This window comes from Sinocyclocheilus anshuiensis, unplaced genomic scaffold (assembly GCF_001515605.1).
Source record: "Sinocyclocheilus anshuiensis isolate Anshui unplaced genomic scaffold, SAMN03320099.WGS_v1.1 scaffold445, whole genome shotgun sequence".
NCBI lineage: Eukaryota > Metazoa > Chordata > Actinopteri > Cypriniformes > Cyprinidae > Sinocyclocheilus > Sinocyclocheilus anshuiensis.
The window spans coordinates 271125-293229 of NW_015540852.1; the positions used below are offsets into that span (position 1 = coordinate 271125).

Genomic DNA, 22105 nt, shown 5'->3' on the forward strand with positions numbered 1-22105 from the left:
TATATATATATATATATATATATATTATTATTATTGTTATTATTATTATTTTTTTTATATATATAACATTTCTGTCCCCCTCACTTCTGAAATGATGGCTGCCCATCCCTACAAATTAGATTATTGTAAAGCATTGCCATTCAGTTTTTACAGCATTTAATATTTGTATACATGCTTTTTCCAGTTGTCCTCAGAAACCCACATGTATACATAAAGATTGATGCTCAGATTCACATTATTTGATGTATTTCTTTAATATGTCAGATTAAATATACATAGGTTACACTTTACAATAAATTAACAAAGTTAAAATAACTAAAGTTATTACCAAATAAAATTAGTAAACGCTTTATTAATCACTAAGTTGAATAAACACTTTAGTATTTTAAGTATTTTTCATTGATAGTTAATATTGACTAATGTCGTTAACTAATGTTAACAAAAGGAACCTTATTGTAAAGTGTAACCTAAATGTATGTAACAGATTTTAATGGTCCCTGTCACATAGGACATCTCCTGTCATGTCAGAAATCACATGACAGTGAAAACAATTGTTAACTGATTAGTTTAGCTCCTGTAAGATTCACACAAAAATCTGAAGTAAAAGCTACAACATAGTGTCATAATTCATAATGAAATTGTGATCTGGTGCTGCGCTGTGAACTAGTAGTCTTCCTCTCTTGCCAGCAGATGGCTGCATGAGCGAGTCCTTCATGGCCACTGGATCACAGTGATGCAACAGCTTTGGATGACAGTAAAGTATTGATCTCATGGTATTCAGAGCATTTATTCAATTTAAGCAAAATTAATGACCCAAATGTAGATGCAAGTGCAGATACCGAAGAGTGTGAGTTTACTGAATGGAGCACTTAATGGCTAAAGAATGACGTCAGTAAATCTTTAGACATTATCAGTGCGCCAGAGCCATGATTGGCTGACTGGTGCCTGTCTGTCTGATGATTGGCCAATGGGAGATAATTAAACACCTACATGGATACTACACAACTCCTCATAGTGAATATATAGGGGCTTGACCATTGAGGCTGCACACAGTAGTATCAAGGTGGTCATCAGGTTCAGAGAATCAATATTTTTTATCAAGCAGCAAGACAAGGTGAGGTAAGACTTCTAAAAATGTATGTTTTGTGAGATAGAAATCTTTGTGGTTTTGGACAGGGACATCTTTCCTTCTACTAACTGTTTTAAGGAGTGAGTGAGGAATGAGGAATGAGGAATGAGGAGAGGACCCTAGTTGGCATATATTCACAGCTTCTTGTAGAAGGCAATGAGTTTTGTATGTGGTGCAGCCCACCCTCACAGAATTTGAGAGTAAAACCAGACAGACGGTGAATTTCCAAATCCGTTTAAAAGCTTCACTGTATTTTTGTCTCAGGGTACCATGTTTATGTTGAAGATCTCTGCCTTCCTTGTCGCTTATGCCGCAGTCGTGTGCCAGATGTCCAGCTCAAACGCTGCCCCAGCAAGGTAAACTCTCTGTCATTTTTTGTCTGTGACATTAGCTGATGGGTTCTTCAGCTGTATCTCATCAGGTGGCAAACTGTTGCTCTTCTCTGTCATTGTTTGATCTTCAGACCTGGTTCAGAGTCTCTGACAGACAGATTTGCACTCATGGACTACGAAGCACGAAGATTACTGAGTGCTATAGTCAAAAATGTAGTGCAGATGACGGCAGAGGAACTGGAGCCAACGAATGATGACAACAGGTACAACCTCAGCATTCTCTCACAGGTTCTGCTGTATTTTAGGATTTTCTTAGTGGAGGGTTTTCAGTGGAAAGAGTGTGTGTATTTTAAACTACCGACTTCTGCTTTCATTCTGCAAGAGGCAATCAAAGTAGATCCAAATGCCTGTGACTCCTAGCGGAGTTAGTAAAGTGAGGAATCCACTGAGATTTGTGACAAAGTCTCTCTGCCCGAATGAGGTGTATCTTATTTTATTTCAGTATAATGCAGTAAAACCCTGTCTGCTTGCCGAGGGAATGTCCTAACAGCAGCAGCATGTCAATCTTCCCGTTCACTGGAATGGCTGCATGTTAACCCCAAGAGTTTTGTTCGTTAGACGCACAGCATGTTCTCTCTCTTAACCTGATGCATGCAGTGAAGGGCTCTGTATGAACACTAACGGTGGTCTGGGTGGGACCCTGCATGTCTGTGATGATACGCCTGTCTGCATGTGTGTTTTTCCCGACAGCCAGGGCAGATTCCTGTCCAAGCGTTGCTCCAATCTCAGCACCTGCGTGCTGGGAAAACTCTCCCAGGAGCTGCACAAATTACAAACGTTCCCGCAGACGGACGTGGGCGCCGGTACGCCCGGCAAGAAACGCAGCCTGCTCGAGGGCAATCAGTTTACAAGCTACGAAGAAACGTTTAACGCCATCTAACCCTAACTGTGTGTTCTACGGTCCCGTTGCATGTGGATTCTGCCTGCTTGACTGATCGCACACAAACAGCTGGTTGCAGTGGTCTTTTTTTTCTTTCTTTCTTTTGGCAGAGAAAGGCATGTTAAAAATCTAGATAAAATTTCTTCTGTACAGTCAAATTCAGGAATAGTTTTCTGTGCATTCTACACATGCCTCTTGAATAACTGAATACATGTATTATAAAAATTATATCTACTGATAATAACCAAATAAAAAAAAAGTATGATTTCTTTAAAGTGTTCAAGTTCAATAAAGTTATTTTTTATATCAGGAACTCTTACTTTGTCAGATTATTAGTTACATTAATTCGAATTCATTTTATATGCATGTTATCATTGAGTGCCTCTACAAATAAACATTCAATACATGAAGATTTCTGCAGGTAAGACGTCTGAAATGACATCTGTGAATGTGAGCAAATAATAATGGCATAAATATCACCACTATATATACGTAAACTCTTTTTATAGGATATATATCTATGAATAATGCATGAAAGTAATCTAATGACTGCTGTAAATGTCTAACAGAGAGAGTGTCTTCTGAAGTCTGGTCTCGCTCTGTGTTGAAGCAGCGTTTCGCCACAGAAGCGCGCGTGTAACACAGCCACGTGTGTCACTCACCGTCTGGCGGACTTCCTGAGCCGTTCCGGTGGGATGGGCAACAGCAACTTCGTCCCGACTAACGTGGGCTCCCAAGCATTCGGCCGTCGGAGGAGAAACTCGCGGATGTGAGCGGCTCCAGTCATGCGGGGTATGAAAATGCTTTTGAGAGTCTTTTCTGTATGTCTTGTGGGCATGAGTCCCTGATTGTTTTTATTTTATTTTTATTATTATAATTTTTTTTTTCTGTTTCAGCTGTGAACTCGGGGCCAATTCATTTTCAATCGGAGAGAACAGAACAACTACAGCTACAGAAATCGTCTCACTTTCCAAGCTGCAATAGCGGTATTCTCGGCAATGATCTCTCTCAAGGCGGAATTAAAAAAATGCACTTAAGCACCTGTGTTATATTATTCCTTATGTATTGACAGTGTCTAAACTACAAAGAAATCTAGATTTTTATACAAAATAAATCAGATTCATAAAGATATTGAGTGTTTATTCTCCATCTCTGTGAGGACAGAATAAATCCAGCCTGATCAAGACTTGAGGACGGCTGTGTATACGTGCCTACTTGCTTGTGTAGGTTGTGATACTAAATGGGAAATACTATAGATATTAACTTTGTGATTGTTACGAACTTCTGAGAAGATTAAATGTATTGTGGATCCATCTGAGTGAAGGCATTAGTGTGGGAGAGCATCTGTTCTGTTCTCACTCAGATTTCTAAACAAACAGATGAGACCTGCTGAACTGCCCACATACAAAGAACCCCACAGGACTCACAAACATGACTTCATTCAGCATCCTGTCTCTAATTGAATCGCATGGTATCGTTTCACATCTGCAGGGTCTGTTATAAACCTGTAGCAGGTGAAGATAAGGGCCATTAGCATCAGGAAATGACAAAACAATATAAAACTATTGAGTGAACACCAAAATGGCTTGGACTTGATATAATCCTGTTATAATAGAGCTTGTTACAGCTTTGCTGACATTGTGGTTTTAAAATGCATTAGCTGAACCATCAAATAGCTACCCTTGATCATTCATCAAGTCCTTTCAGTTTAGACCGTTCCTGACCTGTCCAGTTCATTCAAACTTGAGAAAGTGTTGTACCATCATCGTCCAACAGATGGCAGAATGAGTCTCATTTTAAAAATACGTTTGACTTTAAAACCAATGGTTTTGATGGTTATTTAAAAACAGATATGAAGTTGCTGATATTATGCAGCCAATTGAAACAAACCCAAGAAACCCTTAGTGATAGAAGTATTACTAAAGGTGTTCCTAACTTCAGGGGTTTCTTTCAACTGCTCTCTATGGCACGGTTCTCTCTTCAAATTGTGTCTGGGATTTTTTCACCGGTTTCAACTGTTTTTCACCAACAAGTGAAAACACAGGAGCTGAGGATCATTCATGTCTGCAACACAAACACTGGAGGATGATGCACAAGTTTAATATTTTAACATATCCTCTTTAGAAATAACTGTTTTTCAAAAGCATAAATAAAATACTCTTGTCATTTGTCCATGTTTCCAGTGTCTCTTTTGTTGTGTTATAGTAAATCAGAATGATAAAAATAATCCTTCACATTTCTGATGACTTTTCTGATGATTTGAAAAGTACATCAACGTATAACAAACATCAATTCAACTTAAAACACTTTGCTAGAGAGTAATTTGTAATTCCTAAACCGCAGAACATATACAGCATCTGTAATCAGAGCTGGGTAGATTACTTACCAATTGTAGTCCATTACTGATTCCAAATTACAGGACAAAAATTGTAGTTAGTAATGTACTCCATTACATTACATATTTTAGGTAATATAACAAAACTACTTTTTGATTACTTTTGACCTAACTTGTTTATCACATTGATTTAAACAGGATAACCTTGTACCATATTGATTTAAAAAATACAAAGAGGAAAAAAAAAAATTCAATTTATTGTTAGGTAATAACGTTGTTGGGGAACCCTAATATTAACAACATGAAATGCATTAAACATGCAGTTTCCAAACACATGAGTTTAATGAAAAGCTAATAATTAATTCAATTATAAAAATGTAAAATTAAAAATAGATAATTTTAAAACAAATAAACAATTAATGTGTCCATGATGCAATGTTAAAACAGTTCTTAAACCTGAAATTAATTCTGTAAATTCAGTAGTTAAATACTGTGTAGCCACCTGACTAATGACTGGTCTTTTATGAATGTCTACAAAACTGGAAGGCTTTCTGAGTGTATATAAACGGTAGGCTATGTTAGAAAGGAACATTTGAAGGAATTAAGGATTCGTTGAATTACGAATAATTATGAATAATTTATTGTTATTGTGTGAATAATATGTAATCATGTAATCAATAAAAACGTAACTGATTACGAGTATTTTAACATTTAATTTAATATAATTACAAGTACTTAATTTTTGGAATCTGATTACATAATCCAGATTACATGTAATCAGTTACTACAAGCTCTGTCTGTAATTATGCATTGAGGTACTTAATCAGTTTGTTAATTTGAAATAAAAATGTAAAAAAAGGAATGGTTTTCCTGCACACATACTGTTGCAGAAGAAAAACAAAGAGGAACGATATGTACTTCTGGTGTGCTTGTGGTTAATGGCAATTTACTGGAAGTTGGTGTACTTTGAGAACATTATATAACCCAAAATTATAGCCATTATTTCAAATAAATTTATTTTTCACTAGTTGTTTTTACGGTCTCCATGCAATCCATTTGGATGAACTCAGCTGCGGAGGCTCTTGCGGTATCCACATGGAAAGTTTGCATGGAAGATCATGGCAGGCTTGAAATCAGGGATTGTTTTTTTTTCTGTTCTTCTCTTTTTTGCGGGGTTTTGTAACATTCTCAGTGATTTTCCTAGCAAGCCATTGAAGACAGCACTCTTAATAGTGAACAGCTGTTTGTCATTTAGTCATTGAAGTTGAAAATAAATCGTAACAGTGTGAGCAAGGATCTCCTTCTTTATAAACACCCAGAGAGTCACTCGTCTTTTTCAGTAAGCCATAAAAGTGCAAAGGGTCATATTTCTACCCTTTTTTTTTTGTATATTTCAGCATCAAGGCCTGCATGAACATCTAAATGTGCTTTCGAACTGATGAGTTCCAGTGAAATGGACTATGCGTTCCTCATGTGCTGTCTTTTGTTTTCATAGGCCTTTGTTTTCATGGCTGATTTTTCCACAGAGTAGCTGAGGCGAAATCAGATACCCTGAAAGTTTAATGGTAAAAGTCTAGGAATAACTGAGCCCAGACAGCTCCTCCCAAAATCTCCCCTCTTCTGAGATTTTTAAAAAAACAGTCGTCTTGTCACATAAAAAACAAAAAAACGAAAAGTTTTCCTTCCCATCTCAGCGGCAGCTCTGCCTGCTGGCTCTCCTCACTGTTTTCCCCGGCGTCTGTTACCTCTCTCGTCCCTCCCCTATTCCACATCTGGATTCCAGGCCCACATTTATTTATGTGACTCCAGTTGTTTTTAAGGGAGTTTAAAGTTCTTAACCATGTACCGTTGGCAGCTGGGCTGGATCCGATGAAGTCTACAATTACACTTTACCATAGCCGGTCACTCCACAATTACATGTTTGACCACAGAATGTCTTGAAAAGCACAACCCTGCCGCTCATATGGCAGACAGAAATAGACTGGTTTCGTGTCTGGTTGGACTTTTGCCCAGCAGAAACTATGCTGCTTGACTGACGAAGAGATGTGGGCTCAGCTCATTTCAGGCTATAGCCGCGTCTAGCGAGTCCCAGATCCGCAGTGAACATCGCACAGTGGAGACTCTCAAGACCAAATGTGCTGCCTTACTGACTGGAACGCGCAAACTTTGAGAAACTGACAAAGTGCCCTGGTAAGTGTTGCTTCTTTTTTCATGCGCTTAGTTTATAGAGGTTTTTCTTCTCAAATGCCGTGACCCCCTGAACCCAATGTGTGTGGGACAGTTTATGGAGCAGCATCATCAGCGTAAATCATCCAGTCTGATATATGACCAATGTGGCAGATCTGTTTTCCTGTGCAGTATTTCAAATGTCTCATGTCTGGTGATGGGAGCATTAAACCTAGATTCATTAATATAGTACCCTGTCCACTTGTCTTGAATTCATTAGTCACACCATTATTGTGCTCTACAGGTGCATTTAAAAATGTTGAGCTCTCAAATTCTGGCTGCTGCTGTCGAGCTGATGGGCATTTATGGAAGCATCACACATGTGGAGATTCTAGCGCTAATCACAGAACTGGAAGAGCAGAACCGTTTAATGAGCATCTAGAGATGAGCGAGGAGACTCGAGCTTCTCCACTGACTCAAACAAATGCATCCGTGGATTTAAATGGCTCAGGGATACTGTTACTCCCCTCGATCCACACAGAAAGACTCTTTGTTTTATGAGAGTTAGGCCTCAAGTCAAACTCACCCATGCAGGCTTGTAGTCAGCATTTTTCTCCAAACCCAAAGTGGAGGTTTAAAGCCTGCAAAACGTCTTCATAAGCAGTTTTAAAGTAGCTGGTCTGTATATTGTGGGTGGAGGAGGAGTGCTAAGAGTTCATCATCAGTTTCATGCAGGATAGCCTAGTCTACATTTATATCTGCAAATGCTGTTTGAGCTTCTGTTTTGTGCTGTATCCGAAATTCAGTCTGGCCTTCCATCAGTCTGGAGGTCAGAGAATTAGTGAATCAAAAGCAAAATATTGATCCAGAAAGCAGGATTAGCAACTAAATTGTTACGTTAACTCAGCTGTTAAGATCAAAAGTAACACTTTATTTTGATGGTCCCTTCTGAACTTTCTGTTGACAATAACGTTGCACCTACATATCTTCTAACTCTCATCAGAGTATTAGTAGACTGCTTTCTTAATATCTGCTAACTCTTTATTGTCATGGTCTCCCAACAGACATTCTACTCACTATAAGTAACTTTGCAAGTACATGTCAAATTATTCTAACCCTAACACCACCAGTCTACTAATACTCTACTAATACTCTAATAAGAGTTAGTAGACATGTAGGTGCAATTTTAATTATAGTCAGCAGAATGTGTTAAAGGGACCATCAAAATAAAGTAGTTAGTAACAATAACGGCTCTGTACCAGAGGTTATGTACCAGGGTAAATTTACTTCAGGTAAACATCGCTCAGCTTCAGAGGTATTTGATGCATATGTGCACTTTTGATGAGGCCCCAACTGACTTGACACCACAGATTACACATGATGTTGTAATTATAAAACATTATACTATTCCAAAGCTTTTTTTCAGGACATTTTCTGTATTATATATTCTCCAGGTGTCAGACTGCAGAAGAGGAAAACTGACCATGCATGTTTTACAAAACAGCAAACATTCTGTAGGTTAGCTAAATGGCAGCATTACTTCTTTAGGCTATTGCTAGCACGAATGCCAGAAAGTTCACATCAATGATATAAAACGAAACAAACATAAAATCACAAAGTTTGTTACATTAATTTATAATATTATCTACATTATTGATAATATAACATTTGTTACTTGTTGCTTCTCTCTGATCACCTTGTCTGGGTCGAAATCAGTCCTTTTTATTTATTTATGTGGCCAGACAGTCTCCAGCTGCTGAACTAACCGCAGAGTAAAGCTAAAGGCTTAAAGGTCCCATGACATGCTGCTTTTTGGATGCTTTTATATAGGCCTAAGTGGTCCCTAGTACTGTATCTGAAGTCTCTTTCCCGAAATTCAGCCTTGGTGCAGAATTTCAGCCACTACGAGCTCATGCCATGGGACCTTTAAGTGTAGGTGTGTCTGCCTCCACAGCTTTACCTTCTTTAAAATTACTGTTCAATTTATTTTAACTAGAAAATACAAAACACCTGAATGAATTGTCCCTTGTGAAAAAAGGAGTACACTTTAGCATGCTTTTAAAAAGAGTGCTTATTAAAGAAATAGGCTACTTTAAAGGTGCTGCTATATATGATTTTTACAAATATATAGAATCAGCAAACAACAGTTTGCTGTGTAAATATGTAGATTATTAATAACATCCTAGCAGACAGTGCTGTCAGGACCCCTCTGCGTGGCTGTAATCCCAGTTTTTCTGTTGAGTTTTCGGGGGCGCGTGTTTGTTTTTGTCTGAGATGCGGTGCTCCTGTGCGACATCTAGAGGTTGAAAAATCTCACATAGCACCTTTAAAGAATGTGCTTCAGTGCAAATTGAAAGTAATGTTTTTGGACACTGAATGGCATTTTAATTGCAATTAAATGGAAATGTATTATAGTTTAAATTTATATTAAACACAGTTGGTTGAACTACTGTATATAATTTATAATTACTTCTATTGTCTTTTAAATATTGGTAAAGTGTATTATCGAATGTACTGACAAGCACTTATGATAACTAAAACGTACTTTAATGTCTTTTCTATCGAAACTTTTATATAATGTGTTTAAATTTATTTATAATTACACTACAGTTCAAATCAAGAATGCATACATGTGCTTTAGCATGTTAGTCAACACATCAAAATAAGTACTTCTTCAAAGCACGACAAAAGATTATTAAAAGAAAAGTTCACCCAAAAAAAAAAAAAGATAAAAAGAATTGCTGAAAAGGTACTCACCCTCAGGCCATCCAAAATGTAGATGAGTTTGTTTTTGGGTGCGTGTATATTGTGAATTAGGCAGACCCCTTGATTTAAAATGTACTTTAAAGAATAAACTTATAATTTGACATACAAAAGAGTACAAAACAAAATCATGAAAGGTGAGAAGAATTGTGGACCAGAGATAAGAACTACTGACCTGTGGAGAAACACTGCTTTTGCTAACATTGACATTTGCCCATTCTAGCTCCTTTCTTTTTCTATGGATTGAGTGGAAAACCCGAATCAACACTCAATAGCGTGTCTAAAACAGGAAAGTACAGCTGTTGGGCCTATTTCTGTTTTATACTCTGTGTGCTGGTTGTTTGCTATTCTCTTTGTCTCAGGGAGCTTGTGACAACACACCAATCAAAGGCAGCGTGAGTTTGCGTTCACCCTCACTGCAGGAATGTCAAGTGACTGACAGAATGTTTCAGTTTCCTTCTGTGTTTCCTCCCACTTTTTATCGGTTCTCATACTGACAATTGAGGCCTGTGTGCATTGCAATATATATTATATTTTCATACTTAAGTTTTGTTTAGTTTTTTTCAAAAAATTGTATGCTTCCATACAAATTCAAACGAACTCGCCACTTGATGAAATAGTTACATTTTCTCATGAGATTGAGTTGGACTAACATAATAACACACATGTAAAGTACTTGATTATCATTTTAAATGTTGTTTGTTATTTGATATTACATTTAAAGTAGGGCTGTCAGTTGATTAACATTTTTGATCTAATTAATTACAGGGTGCTGCAATTAATTAATCGAATTAATCGCAAACTAAAAATAAAATACCCCCCAAAGATAATTTAAATCTATTATTGTGTTAAATACTTAGGCTACAGTGACCTAACATAAAGTATCGAACATAAAAGAAGATCATTTGAGAAACATCTCAGTATTTTTTGTTCATGCAATGAAAGTCACTAGTGACCAAACAGCTTAGTTAAACAGTATTCAAAATACCTTCTTTTATGTTGCGCAAAAGAAAGTAAGTCATTCAGGTTTGAAACAACATGAGGGTGAGTGGCTAAATGATGATAGAATTGATTGATTTATTTATTTTTGTTGAACTATCCCTTTAATCCCTTTAATTATACCTTTTTTTAATAAATGAAATGATACTCTAAAGAAGAAACTAAAACTACCAGCAGGTGGCGGTAGATGTCTTTGAGTTGATTCGTTCAAACAGCTGATTCACTCAGGAATTCAGTAAACGGCTCTGTATGGACTACTGAATCATTGGTTCACACGATTGGTTCAAAACGTGGATTAATTTAGAAACTAAACACCGCTGTGTTGCTCAGAGACGCACTACAATTCTGCTGTGGCTTTTAGGTAATATTTTCTTTGGCAAAATTGAACAAAAACTCACAAAATTGTGTTTAAAATATAGCACAATATTAACTTCTTATTTTCTGAACTGTTGTATAAAATGACATTTGCACTTGTTCTTCGTGACAAAAACAGCACTCGTGTGATATTGCTCTAGCTGCTTGTGTAATAGTCTATGGCTTATCCTATGGTATAAATATGAGACAGAAACTCATACAGAGGCATTTTTTTGCACTAACATCTTGAATTTTAGGGCATAACTGCATTTATGGAGTTGTTGCCCTGCATCATAGTTGTCAACAGTCCACTGTATGAAATGTAAGATGACATACAGGTCTGGGGGCGGGGCCAGTGCGTTAACTGTGTTAAAATATTTTAATCGTGTTATTTTTTCAAAGCTAATTAATTAAGTTAACGCGTTAAACCGACAGCCCTAATTTAAAGTTAATGTATTTTAAATGTACTATTTACTAATTTGCAATTTCATGATTACAAATGTGTAAAGTAGGGGTTAATTAAGGGTGATTGGGACATAAGGTCAAATGGGACAGTATAACTAACTATACAGAATTTATTTTCTCACCTAATGAGTGAAAATAAAACCTTTTTTTGCCGAGTCCTAAGTGTAAGACCACATAATTAAAATGGGATGCCCTCATTGGTGTGACATCATGTAGGTGGGCGGGTCATGCATCAACCAGGAAGTTGACCATGTAATGCATGAACTGAGGAAAATGACATAAGCTTTTGCTAGTTTTCATAATAAGTTCCTAAAATTCATAGCTACTATATTATAAAAACTTTTGATGGAAACATATATATGATGCACTACTTCTACAAAATCAGTGAAAAAGTGTTAATATCATGTTTCTATTTTCCGAATTAGGTTGTTTTTATTATATTTTATTACGTGTTTGAACACATAACATTCAGTTTGCATTTAAGTATATTATTTTTATAGTATATTATTTTCTTTTTAAAAGTATGCTAAATTGTGCTTCTTTTTCACAAGGGCACTGATGCTGTGGTGCTCCATCTTTGTGATCATTTTTGCCAGTATTGTCCTCTGGTCTTTAGCTCCTCCAACAGTAAAATAATTAATTTTTTTTAATCATGTTTTTAGTATACATACTGCTACAGTTGATTTTACGCAAAACATACTACCAGTTGTGCATCATATGATAAGATAGATTTGCTACATTAACATTTTAATTTCCCATTTCAGAGTTAATATTTATAAAATGCTATGTGTCATAAAATATCAAAACTGAAAACACACACACACACACACGCACACACACACATGCTGTTCTCACCTCTAGTTGAATTGACCATTTGTGTTGGGATATTACACTGCTAGAATGCATGTAACCCTGTATGAAGGACATCCCAAAGGGAGTCTTCAGATCTGCTGCAGTTCTTCTCTGCACTAATCAGTCCATTTCAAGGAGTCTGTAATTGTGACCTTTGGCTTTACACACATCCTCAAACAAGAGAGTCTTTTGTCACAGAGTAACAGGCATAGGCACGTTATGAAATATCAACTCAAGCCATTTAAGATAAACAAAGTGATCTAAAGATGTAAAAATTTGAAAATAAATAAATAAACAGGACATACAGAAAATACATAAATATCCTCAATAATATAGATACATTAAGAAATAATATAGTACTAGTTACTATAATACAGCTACAGTAATCCAGAGCACCAAAAACGACACATTTCATAAATGCATCATTTCACATTCAAAAAAAAAAAAAAAAAATACAGTTTAACATTTTCAGAACTGCCTGATCTTTGCATTTTTTCACATGTCTTCAGTGAACCCACTCACATGCAAAACAAACTCTGTGGGGGAAAATAACTACTTCTATAATCTGGACTTAAAGTGCATTTTCTCAGAAGATTCTGCCAGTCTGGCTCCTTTATGGGGTTTTGAGGCCCACATCCACAAGATCCACAACTCTAAACTGACCACATGTTACAGATCTCCTTTCTGGATGAGCAGCCATTCACTGGCATAGTACTTTAAGTGATTGCTTGGTTAATGTATAGTTAGAAATGAACATTATGATGAAATGGTATTATGTATTGCGTTTGTGTGATTTTGGTATGAAAGATTTAGCTTTTTCTTTCCCAGACACACATAATCAATTGAAAGTGGTAGCAGTGATGATTACAGAGCACATGGACAGCATTTGCATTTGAGAGTCTAGTTGCATGTCATTCATTATTAAGAGGCTCAAGGTGTTTAGCTGCGTGCATCCCATCTGTTGGAAGTCTCACCGTTTCATAGGACATGAATGTCTCCGTAACTTTGCAAAGATGTTCCCTGAGTTCAGGAAGACATTAGCTGTGACACTCTATTCAGCACTTTACAGAAATCATCTGCCAGTATCTGTGCCTTTGAATGATAGCAGCTTTTAAATCGGTTTATAAAAAGGTAAGGTGCACTTTTTTTGTCTGTCTGTATGTGTTCTTTTATGCATCCCTCTGTGCATCTATGAGAAGATAAGGAGCACATTTGACACTGGCAATGGCAAAGGATTATTGTACAGACAGTAGTGTGGTTTATTAGACAGAAGATGTCATGTAGATGACAGGTAAAGTCATGTATTGAGGGCTAATATTATTTTAGTTTTGTCTTCTCAAGGGTCTCTTTAAACAGTAACCTGACCTCATTGAGTAATGTAACCCAACTCGGATCTCTCTTCAGTGAGAGATGACATTATGACATCCACTGACATTATGTTGTTAAATACTTTCATGGAAGATACTCTTTACCTTGACTAAACCTACTTTTGTCATATCTAATGTTGTGGCGTGGCCAGTCACTGGTGATATCAGGTGAACTTTCATGCAGTGTCTGCGGTCATAATGAATATTCTTGTGTACCCCTGTCCTGCATTTTTTTTTACAATATTTTGCACATTACAGAAAAAAATAGTATTTTTTTAAACTATACCAGTCATGCCAATATGATCTAACAGCTGGCCCACTATGATGTCTATTCCTCATGTCTTACATCCTCTGGTATTTGTGTGAGAGAGCTGTTCACAGTGACAATGTGAGAAACCTGCAGTACCTGAACATCAGCATGGACCATTTGTGCAGAAAAGTATTTTTAGTATAACAGATGAAAATGTTCTTAGAAATGTTGCAAAATTCATCAGTTGTGAAACAAATACAGCAAGGGCTCTACAGAAAACAATAATGTCATTATTCAGCTCAGTTTAGTTCAGCGTTGATTCAGTTTAATAAAAGGGCAAAGTTCATCAATTAAGAAACGAGCTATGTAAGGAGCAGAACAAAATTCAAGTCTTTATTCAATGATCTTCATCAACTTCAGTAGTGACTGTAACCACCGAATATTCGCACTTGTTAAAAATTCTAAATTTGCTGCCACAAGAAGAGTTATCTCAATGCTCATTTGTCACCAAACATGACATGCCATGTTATTAGTGATGTATTAATTTAAATGAAAACGTCTCAGGTTACGTATGTAACCATGGTTCCCTGAGAAGGGAACGAGACACTGCGTCCTCTAGGGGTCGCTATGGGGAACGCTTCGGCGTGACCGGTGTCTGAAGCATGCATCTAAACACGACAATGATATTGGCCAGCGACAGCCTATGACGTCACTACCGGCGCGACCACAGTATAAAAGGGTGCCGGCAGAACATGTCATCCGCTTCTTCGTCTGAAGCTTACGTCCGAAACATGGCGAGGAGACTAGAGGACGCAGTGTCTCGTTCCCTTCTCAGGGAACCATGGTTACATACATAACCTGAGACGTTCCCTTCCAAGGGAACTTCAATCTGCGTCCTCTAGGGGTCGCTATGGGGAACGGTATACCCACGCTGCCATGCTGAGGGGAGTGCATACCAATACCAAGGCAAGCACTAAGTACCAACTCAACAAGTCAAAGGAGCTGCCCCTAGGACGTTTGACGGCTGTCAGTGACATAACCCCCTATGGCCAAAGGCCTGAGCTGTGCACCAAACTTACCTGTAAGGGCTGGCTTGTATAAAGTCCGCGTCTAAGAACGAGCTACCGAGGAACCCAGGGAAACTTAGTAGTAACACCCTGTCTAGAAAGTGAATATGCGGAGAGTGGGGCCCAAGGTAACCGGGGCCAGAGCCAACTCAGAGAAAGGGGACGAGGCAACAACCTTACCATAAAGGCTTTTAAGAAGGTGCACAAAGGCTGGCGTGCGCACCTGCCATGAATATGGACTTAGAAAGTGCACAGAGAACTAGCGTGAGCACTTACCATAGATATGGATTTAGAAATACCGTAATGAACCAACAGGGTTCCAACACCCTCTAAGGTGAGGGGAGCACTGCTAAACTCACCAACAAAGAGAGCAGCCTAACAGAGAGGCCGAAAGAGGTCTAACAACCTGAGGCTGCTGCTCAATGGCTCCAAAAACGTAGGACCTGCTTTTCCATGAGGGGAGGCCTCAAACGCTCAATCTAAGGGGAGGGGAGCAAAGCTAGGCTCGACCAAATAGGGGCAACTAATCAGGGAGGCAGAAAGTGACTAAACTACCTGATGTCGCTGTCACAGCTCAAAGAGCGGAGTGCTCGACCCTTAGCTAAGCACTACTAAGCTCAACCATACCAGTATCATCAGAGATACATCAGAAGAGTGAGGATCTGGGGCCTGAGACAACTCAAAGAAAGGGGACGAGGCAGCATCGCGTCACCCTTACCATAAAGGATTTTAGAAAGGTGCGCAAAGGCCCAGCGTGCGCATCTACCATGATTATGGAATTTCAGGAAGTGCACAGAGAACTAACGTGTGCACTTGACATGACAAAGACTAGGCTCTAATCAGAGAAACAACCAACTCTGGGAGTGGAAGAGACACATAGAAGCTCAACTGGGAGCAATATGCTCAAAAACGACCCTCGAAAGACGGGAGCACTGCCAGGCTCAACCATAACAGCAGCCAAGACAGGGAGGCTAAAAAGAGTCTACTCTTCTTTTTCACAAGAGTAGAATAACGGAGGCAGAAAGCCTAAGGACCTGCAGCTACTCAACAAAGCTCCAGGAGCTCACTTCCTGAAATGCTATTCCATAAAGCTCTGAAGGACATAGGCCTCAACCCCAGCTGCTCCACTCCAGAAAGTGGAGAACTCACTCAACAGAAAAGAGGAGAACTCAGATATTACATAGGGAGCGGTATTCGAGGGGAGCATACAGGCTCAACCAAAGAAGGTAGCCCAGCAGGGAGGCCAAGAGGTCTAACAACCTGAAGGCTCCGCCTAGAGCACTAGAGGGGCAGAAGGCCCAGCTCTCCAAGATTCTCTACTCTCCGCAGAGAGGAGAAAAAACGTTCCATTCCGGTTGGAATGACCCTCCTGCAGTGAGGGGAGCACCATGCTCCGAACACACCAACAGGGAGAGCTGCAGGCTCCTCGCCATAGAAATGATAGACCAAGGAGGCCACAAAAAAGGCCTAGCTACTTGATGTGAACACCTGTTGGAATTACGAGAGCGGCGCTCCCGGCCCTCAGGCTGAGGCAAGTCCTCAGACTCAACACAAGCTCAGGTCTCAGCCCCTCAGGGCAAGACCGAGCAGCCCAGGGAGCATAACAGGAGACAGTGCCTCCAAATGAGCTCAACCTGGGAGAAAAACCCTCAAAGGCCCGCAGGTCCTGAGGTTGCAGCGCCATACTGGGGATATGATGACCAAGGAGGCTTCTCGGGAAAGCCTAACAACTCGGAGTCCAGCCAGCATGGAATTAACAGGCCATCAGGATCCTGCCAGTCAGCATAAGTGATGCATCCTCAGTGAGACTTGTCTGGAAGAGGAAAGAAATGCTTCCATCTAGGAACGAAAATAGTATAACAAACATGTTAGAAAAGGAATCTCAGCAGAGACTGAGATGTTGCAACAATACAGGACAGGAGGTGCTGCATTAAAAAGCTAGTCAGATATATATACAACTAGCAACAGTAAAAGACATGGATCATAATCACCCACCATGGCTCCCGCGCCTGTTTCTCAGCTGAACACAATCTCATGCTCTCTATCTTAATAGAGAGCATGGGTCCCGTTTAACCAGACCCAAAGAGAACCTGAGAAACAACGGGACCCATTAACCCATTCATGCATGAAGAGCTACTGCTCCTCTGATCCGAATCAATCAGGAAGTGTTTCCGCAGAAACACATCTCACTCATACCTCAGGAAACACAGCGAACTCAAGCCCACTCCACAAAAGGACCGATTCACCGGTTCGACCATAAGGGCAGTGTGACAGGGAGGTCCAACTGCAGAGTGGAAAAAGAGTATTAGGCCCCTCAACGCCTCAGCGAGAGGAGCCTTTACATGCATGATGGTTTAGAGGATGATTCAAATCTCAGGAGACCCCTCGGGGCGAGACATGAGTAGCGCGCATCCTGGCCGGGGCAGCTTCTTGAAGCAAACACCCAGCTAGGACATCAGGGAGCACATCACAAAGCATTATACTCCGAAAAATGCTTACCCAAATGGAGGACCCGTGGGTCCTGATGAAACTAGTTAGTGAATTCACATAAACTAGCAATAGATAGATGAAATGGATCGTACTCACCAACCACGGCTCATCATCTGAAGGCAAAGCTCGAGGAGCCCTTCTGCTTAGTGGCACAGAGAGCAAGATCTGTGGTGCGACGAAACTCAGCCACCTCATCATAACAATACACTCATCCCCCTGAGTAGTCTTGTGAATGCATCACGATGAGCACAAGCCATCTCCTTGTGAGACGAGCACGTTCAATTCATGCTTATCCCTCACAAGAAACAAGCAATGAATGCAGAGCGCATCCAACTCCCTCGAGAGCTGAACGCACTTGCTCTTCACCAAACACACAAACACACACAGACGCGAGTCGTGTGAAACTGCAGGTATCAGAGCAAAGCCTCTGGCGAGAGAACATGCACTCCTAGTTGTGCTTAACATAAACAAGCGGTCAGTGAAGACGAAGAAGAGGGTGACGTGTTCTACTGACGTGTTCTACTAATCATTTTTGTGTTTAGATGTATGCTTCAGACACAGGTCACGTCGCCGGCCAATATCATTGTCGTGTTTAGATGTATGCTTCAGACACCGGTCACGCCGAACGCATTCCCCATAGAGGACGCAGTATCTCGATTCCCTCGGAAGGGAACCATAGTATACCCCCTGTCACGCCACTGGACTCATTCTGTGTGGTTTTCCCTCTCCATGTGCCTGCCCGGACCTAGTTTTCCATTGTTAATTGTTTATTGAGTTCCAGGTATGTCTCATGATTTCCTTGATTAGTCCCATTACTTTAGCCCTGTGTTTTCCTAAGTTCTTGGTCTGGTATTGAATGTTCATCTTTCCCCGCTACGTGTGTGTTCCTAGTTCCCTTGGATGTTCATTAAAGTCTGTTCGTTTGAAGTTTTCTCCTCGTCTCCTTGTTCCTCGCTCCGTGCTCCTCACAGTAGCGCTTCGTGACAGAATACCAGACCATAAACAGTTACCTCCATGTGTTCCCTCCGTTTTTGTTTCCGTTTTTTTCCTCAGTGTGTTTTGTTTCCGTAGTTTTTCCCTTATGGATCCCCTCACCCACCCTGAATACCTCCTCCTCCTGCTGGAGCAGGGGGAAAAATCGCTCGAGCGCTGATGGTCGTCCGAAGATGGTCCTCGAGCGGGTTTCGCAGCCTTCGTGGAGTGGATTCTGCCGAGAAATAGATCGCCACTCACCATCTGCCCCGTGAATGATCTCGCTGGATCCTAAGTTCTTGGGCTGGTATTGAATGTTCATCTTTCCCCGCTACGTGTGTGTTCCTAGTTCCCTTGGATGTTCATTAAAGTCTGTTCGTTTGAAGTTTTCTCCTCGTCTCCTTGTTCCTCGCTCCGTGCTCCTCACAGTAGCGCTTCGTGACAGAATACCAGACCATAAACAGTTACCTCCATGTGTTCCCTCCGTTTTTGTTTCCGTTTTTTTCCTCAGTGTGTTTTGTTTCCGTAGTTTTTCCCTTATGGATCCCCTCACCCACCCTGAATACCTCCTCCTCCTGCTGGAGCAGGGGGAAAAATCGCTCGAGCGCTGATGGTCGTCCGAAGATGGTCCTCGAGCGGGTTTCGCAGCCTTCGTGGAGTGGATTCTGCCGAGAAATAGATCGCCACTCACCATCTGCCCCGTGAATGATCTCGCTGGATCCACTCCTGACCCAGAACCCAGCCCACCATCTCCCGGCTGCGCAGAGCGCATGCCCGAGCCCACCGCTGACGGAGAGCCCGAGCTCGCCGCGGCCGAAGAGTCGTTGCCATATGGAGCGACAGAGCAAAGGATCGGAGCCGGAGCTGCAAGTGATGTCAGTCAAGGTGCGAGAGCCGGCAACAGAGCCCACAACGAGGGAGAATGCCACGCACAGAGAGAGCGCAGAGTGGAGCTCCGCCCACTGCACCCTGGCTGAGGGTGAGCTGATTATACATCTGGTACTGCTGGACTTCGAGGAGGACCTTATAGACTGGGAAACAGAGCTTGAAGCCGCCTTGCCCGCTCTCCTTCGTCCCCGCTGGTCCCGTCTAGCCCTGAGTGGGCTCCTGTTTCCCAGTCCAACCCAGAGAGGGCTCCAGTCCCTAAGTTTAGCCCAGTGAGGGCTCCAGTCCCCGAGTTTAGCCCAGAGAGGGCTCCAGTCCCAAAGTTTAGCCCAGAGAGGGCTCCAGTCCCCGAGTTTAGCCCAGAGAGGGTTCCAGTCCCAGAGTGGGCTCCAGTCCCCGAGTTTTGCCCAGAGAGGGCTCCAGTCCCCGAGCCTAACCCAGAGAGGGCTCCAGTCCCAAAGTTTAGCCCAGAGAGAGCTCCAGTCCCAGAGTTTTCGCCCCAAGAAAGTTCCTGTTCCCATGTCTAGCCCAGAGAAAGTTAATGTTTCCATGTCCAGCCCAGAGAAGGCTCCTGTTCCCACGTCCAGCCCAAGTTAAGTCCGGAGGCTCACAAATATCCGCAAACCCACCCGCTCCTCCCTCCTCCACCGCTGTCGTCTGGCAGCCCCTCTGCTTGCCCTCAGCCCACCATCAGCACGGTGCGAGCTCCGCAAAACTGCTATCCTCCAGCGTCGCCAGGGCTGGAGTTTCCCTCGACTCTGCCTCCAGCCTCTAAACCCCGGAATCCGCCTCGGCCCGTGGACTCCTTCAGGCTCCTTCATCCCTTCGGCTCCTCCTCAGTCCTCTGTCGCTCTGGCTCCACAGCGGCCTTTCGGTTCCCCGCCTCCACGTCAGTCGCCGGCACCATCTGCTCCGCCTCGGGCTCCTCCGTCACCTGCTCCGCCGCCGTTGGTCAGCCCCCTGGAGTCGTCGGCACTTCCTCCTCCATGGCTCCTCCCTCCGTCGGCTCCACCGTGGGTCGCCATCATGGCTGTGGCTTGGGTCGTGCTTGGCCCCTCCTGCTCCAAGTCCTTCCTGTCACCTCCCTGGCTCCTCCCTCCATCTTCACCTTCCTGGATTCTGTCTGCCGGCCCCCTCCCGGGTGTCCGTCCTCCTCCTGAGCCTCCTCCCGAGTTCCCACCCCTGCCCCCACTCTGTTGTTCTACGGCGCAAAGCCTTCCGGGAGGGGGGAGATATGTCACGCCCCTGGACTCATTCTGTGTGTTTTTCCCTCTCCATGTGCCTGCCCGGACCTAATTTTCCCTTGTTAATTGTTTATTGAGTTCCAGGTTTGTCTCATGATTTCCTTGATTAGTCCCATTACTTTAGCCCTGTGTTTTCCTAAGTTCTTGGTCTGGTATTGAATGTTCATCTTTCCCCGCAACGTGTGTGTTCCTAGTTCCGTTGGAAACGAAGTCTGTTCGTTTGACGTTTTCTCCTCATCTCCTCGTTCCTCGCTCCGTGCTCCTCGCAGTAGCGCTTTGTGACACCACCAGAGAGCACCCCGAATGAAACACAGTAGGGGACTGGAGCTCTCTCTGGGCTAAACTTGGGGACTGGAGCCCTCTCTGGGCTAAACTTGGGAACTAGAACCCTCTCTGGGCTAAACTCGGGGGCTGGTGCCAACACTGGAGCTGACTCAGGGGCTGGAGCCGACACTGGAGCGGACTCAGGGGCTGGAGCCGACACTGGAGCGGACTCATTGGCTCGAACCAACAGTCGCATCCTCCTTAAATTTCTCCCTTCACTTGGGGTTAAGGATCGTGCAGCTGTTAGCTGAGGGTTTGAGAGTGAACCGACCGGGCTTGACAACGGAGTGGCCGGCGGGCTTGAGAGTGCTGCGGTCGGCGGCCTTGACTAAGGAACGGCCGGCGGGCATGACAATGGCCTGGTTCTGGCTTGGGGCCGGACACTCTCCAGACACCGGAGGATCCCTTCCCTCCAGCTTAGTCCCTTGGTGTCTGGGAGGTCCACGGGCGATGGTAGTTGGCCCCGTGCCAGAACAGAGAGTTGATGGTGGCGTCATCTAATGCCGTCGCCGCGGCGAGCCCGCAGAACTCCCAGGCATACTCGACGAAGGGGACATCCCTATGGGCTAGGGCAATGAAGCGTGCGGCGGATTCCATGCCGCGGGGAGAAACAAACAGGAAAAAAAAAGACTATTAAAAAAACGAAAACAAAACGGGGAGAATGGTCGCTTATTTTTTGTTTTGGTCCGGTATTCTGTCACGTTTGCTACTGTGAGGGAGCGCGGAGTGAGGAACGAGGAGACGTGGAGTATACTTCGAACAAAGAGACTTTAAAGGGGCCATATGATGCGATTTCAATTTTTCCTTTCTCTTTGGAGTGTTACAAGCTCTTGGTGCATAAAGAAGATCTGTAAAATTGCAAAGACTAAAGTCTCAAATCCAAAGAGGTATTCTTTATAAAAGTTAAGAGTCAACCACGCCTACCAAAAACGGCTCATTCTAACACACCCCCACATGTCTACATAAAGATGTGGGAAGATTTGCATAACGCCTCCCAAATGTTCACGCAAAGAAAGAAGGCGTAACTTTTATTCTCACTTTATTCAAACTAGTATTGTTGTTGCCGCCGCTGCCATGTCGTGAAGGCGCTGTGTGTTTCGTTGTGAAAGCGAAACTACTTTGTTTGGTCTTCAAAAAGAGGACACGACTAGAAATCAGTGGTTAAGTTGTA

General features: G+C 42.0%; 2 protein-coding genes across 3 annotated transcripts in view; both read left to right on the forward strand.

The window, feature by feature from the left end:
• Positions 1-1035: 1035 nt before the first annotated feature.
• LOC107687768 (calcitonin-1) lies at positions 1036-2564 on the forward strand. 2 transcript variants are annotated; one of them, XM_016485224.1, is made up of 4 exons: positions 1036-1119; positions 1394-1485; positions 1593-1724; positions 2212-2564. In XM_016485224.1, exons 2-4 carry the CDS (start codon positions 1400-1402, stop codon positions 2399-2401), a joined length of 408 nt encoding a protein of 135 aa, XP_016340710.1. In that variant the 5' UTR covers positions 1036-1119; positions 1394-1399; the 3' UTR covers positions 2402-2564. The 2 variants fall into 2 exon arrangements, with proteins under 2 accessions (XP_016340710.1, XP_016340709.1); XM_016485223.1 differs by lacking the exon at positions 1036-1119 and adding an exon at positions 1281-1294.
• Positions 2565-6715: 4151 nt separating this feature from the next.
• The window catches only part of insc (INSC spindle orientation adaptor protein), a 98726-nt gene continuing 83336 nt past the window's right edge, over positions 6716-22105 (forward strand). The window contains exon 1 of the mRNA XM_016485217.1: positions 6716-6926. The gene's annotated coding sequence lies outside the window, so the exon portion shown is untranslated. The remainder of the gene's footprint in view (positions 6927-22105) is intronic.